The 3,392-nt window shown below is 57.1% G+C and overlaps 1 protein-coding gene across 2 annotated transcripts in view; it reads right to left on the bottom strand.

Moving 5' to 3' along the window:
* The window catches only part of PDE6B (phosphodiesterase 6B), a 62,826-nt gene extending 61,086 nt beyond the window's left edge, over nucleotides 1-1,740 (bottom strand). For both annotated transcript variants that reach the window (XM_006146726.1, XM_006146727.1), the window contains exon 1: nucleotides 1,273-1,740. In XM_006146726.1, coding sequence (XP_006146788.1) covers nucleotides 1,273-1,740 — 468 coding nt within the window. The remainder of the gene's footprint in view (nucleotides 1-1,272) is intronic.
* Between the last annotated feature and the right edge of the window lie 1,652 nt (nucleotides 1,741-3,392).

Below are 3,392 nucleotides of genomic sequence, written 5' to 3'. Positions count from 1 at the left end.
CCCCGCCGCCACTGCTGCATTTCTGTTTTCCTGCTAACTGATGCTCTGATGTTCCATCTGATTCATGGACGACCCATTTCTTTAAAAGGAAGCGAAGACTAATCCTGGCGATTACCATATTCGGGTCAGGGACCTCTGCTTGTTCCTAGCAGATGAGTTTAAGAGGATTGCAGCTGGGCTGCTTCCCCACACACTGGGTGCTGGGTCCGCTTGTCTCCAGGAACGAGGGAGGGACAAGGGACCTTGTCTCCTGGGGGCCAATCCAGCATGAGCTGAGTCCTCTCGGGGCCTTCGGACCTCAGCCAGGAAAGGAAAGGAGGAGAGACGAGAGGAGGGCTGCAGGGCAGGGAGGGCCTCTTCCCCTGCTTCTCTTCTTCAGAGCCCCCTTGTCTAGGCCACCTCTGGGATCTTCCCCAACATGCCTGGCTGCTGTCCTCACATAAGTCCAGGGGGTAACTCACACCCAGGGAGTCTCAGACATTTGTCCTCTTCCCTGGCACCTTACCTGGGGGCGTCTCCATTGTTGTGAGTGTGACAACCATGGACAGGCAGATTCATGGCTGCCCACCAGTGGGTCTATTTCTTGCTTTACCCCATGCTCCACCCACTGCCCCTCCCTACACCAGCCCTGGACATACTTCCTCAGTGGCCCCTGTCCCTTCTTCTGAACACCCAAATTCTCCTCCCTTTACTTTATAGGGGACCAGCGTGGCCCCCTATAAAGTAAAGCTGCTTCTGCAGCACCCGGGGGCTTGGGCCTCTGGGACCACCTATGCCGGCCAGCTTTGACTCTGCCTTCCAAAGTGCCTATTCTGGAGGGCCTTGGTCCATGGAGATGACCAGAGCCTGCCAGAAGCCACCTCCCCATTCACCCCAGGACAGGGCTTCCCTGCCCCAAAGCCCCAACCTGGGGTGTTGTGGGGAATGTGGACGCCTTGGCCATGGGGTCTAGATGCAGACAAGGGGACACTGAGACCTCAAGCCTCAGGGCTGATGGACTCAGTGGCCACAGGACTTCAGCTTAAGGAGTGTTTCTGTAACCACCGGGCTGATGGACCCAAAGCTTGGTGCGGCCCTCTACCCAAAGTGAAGATGGGCAGCTCCCAGGTGGGCAGGCGGCAGGGCGGGGAGCTTGCTCCCTGCACAGAACCAGCCTTTGCCCTGGACCAGAGGTCTCTGGGGGCCTGACTACCCGAGCTGGCTCTTAGAGCCCTGAGCACAGGTGCAGGAGACCACATGCTCACAGCGGCCTCCCGGGCTCTGGAGGCTCACCTCAGTCACGTCCCTGACGTTCACCATCTTCTTGGTCTGAGCCACGTGGCCCACAACCCCGATGTCCAGTGGAAAGACGATCTCGGAGTCAGGGGCCACCAGGCAGTCCTCCAGGACACTGTCCAGCTGCACGCTGAAGAGCCGCGTGGCTAGCTCGGCCACCCCGTTCCGCTGGCGGTACAGGAAGAGGCTGCAGCGGTCGGCCTGCAGGATGGCGCACAGGCGCCGCAGGGTCTTGAAGAGCACCTGCTCCATGTTGACGCTCTCCTGCATGTCCTGCACCAGCTCGAACAGGGCGGCGCTCTCCTCCACCTGGCACAGCTCGCGGAGGCTGCCGCAGTCAGCCGGAAGTCCGTCTTCGCAGGCACTGAGCATGTTCTCAGGGCTCAGCCTCTTCCCAAAGTACCAGTGCGTGAAGCTGGGGTTCTCGTCGAGGAACTGCCGCACCTGTTCCTCGCTGAGGCTCATGGTGTACACTGCCTGTCCCCCAGAGGCTGCTGCCCCCAGGTGCACATGGACTCCTAGCAGACGCTGTCATCAGCAAAGCCTTTCTTAGTGACGATTAGGGAGCCTGGGAGGAAAGCTCAGCTGACTCACGCTCACGGGAAGGGTGCCCGTGCCGCCCTCTCCCTCAGACCCCAGACTTCCCACCTTCCCCTGGGAAATTCAGACTCCCCGGAGCAGGGAACTGAGGAGCTACCCCCCTGCAGGGATCATGGGTGACTGGTCGGGGGGAGACATTTGGCTTCTGGGGGAGCAGGCCTGGAGACCTAATCCCCTGAGAGAGGTCATCCCACGAACCCCATGACTCTTTCTGACGAGCCAGGTGGACAGTGGCTTTTCTGACTCCCTTGCATATAAAAATACTAATTTCTACTTTCTAGGCTCCTTTATTTATGCTTCTGGATCTTTTCCTTACACAGCCCTCAGCTACACTGTGCGCAATGCTGTGATTCGCAGATGAGGAAACCAGGTTGTTCTGAGTGTCCATGTCGCAGGTAGGACCCCTGTGCCCAGGCAGCAGCAGGTGTGTCCAGTAGGCCTTGACAGCCTGCCCTGAGTGACGTGCAAGTATTAACGTCTTTCTGAGTCACAACGTGAAAGAAAGGATTGGACTAGGGCTGGAGTCCTCATCCCAGGTCTTTCTGACCGTCCTGCACAGCTGAGACTGTGCAGCTGCATGTGCACTGCACCACGCATGCGTTGCATGGTGTGCGTGCATGGTTGTGATGCTTTGCCTGGTGTGCGTGCCGGGGTGTGCCCATGGATGGCAGGAGGGTGAGGAGAGGAGATATGTCCATGGCGTGGACCGGCCCAGAGCCCTGGGCCCATCAGGTCACTCAGCAGAGGCCCGTGAGCACCTGGCATTCTGGGCCCACCCTCTGAATCCATGGCCAGGAGCAGAGCTGCAAAGCCTCGTCCTCAGAGAAGGAAGCCAGTATTTTGTTTGGAAGGATTTCTAAGTCTTCCTGTCCCAGGACGAGGAATTACAAGCCAGAGGGAAACACCTAAGTTGTTTATTTTTTTTTAATTTTATTATTTCATTTGCCTCTGTCTATACTGGCACGATACTTGCCCCCAGGATTCAGGGTTTGTGTGTGGTTCTGACTTTTACTGCATTCAGTTGATAAAAATGTGTGTGCGTGTGTAAGAGTGTGTACATGAGGTTGTCGGAAAAGTCATGATGCATTTTTGCGTAGAAAAACAGAAAACTACATCATGACTTTCCAACAACCTAATACATGTACATACGAGTGTGTGTATGGAGCGTGAGTGTGTACGAATGCACATGTGAGTGAGCAGTGTGTGGCTGTGTTTGCGTGTGAGTGTGCAGTGTGTGGGCGTGCACATGTGCACATGTGTGTGCGTGCACAGGCCCAGCGTGCTTGCAGGCTTAGATTCTCTCAGGGAAGCTTGCGCGTGGCCACGGGCTGGCACCGCTGCTGCTGCCCCAGCTTGGGAGGCTGATCCGACCGGCAGCAGCTGCACTGTCCACAATGGGCCCAGCTGGCCGAGTGCGGGGCGCGTGCCCTTGTGCTGTGATGTCTCTGCTCTGCTTAGTCATGCAGTAGCTTCTTTTCAGGGATCTGCTTGGAGGTCTCCCCCTTTCCCTATAAATA

This window comes from Tupaia chinensis, unplaced genomic scaffold (genome assembly GCF_000334495.1).
Source record: "Tupaia chinensis unplaced genomic scaffold, TupChi_1.0 Scaffold000186_1, whole genome shotgun sequence".
NCBI lineage: Eukaryota > Metazoa > Chordata > Mammalia > Scandentia > Tupaiidae > Tupaia > Tupaia belangeri.
This window is presented reverse-complemented; position numbering and strand designations above follow the sequence as displayed.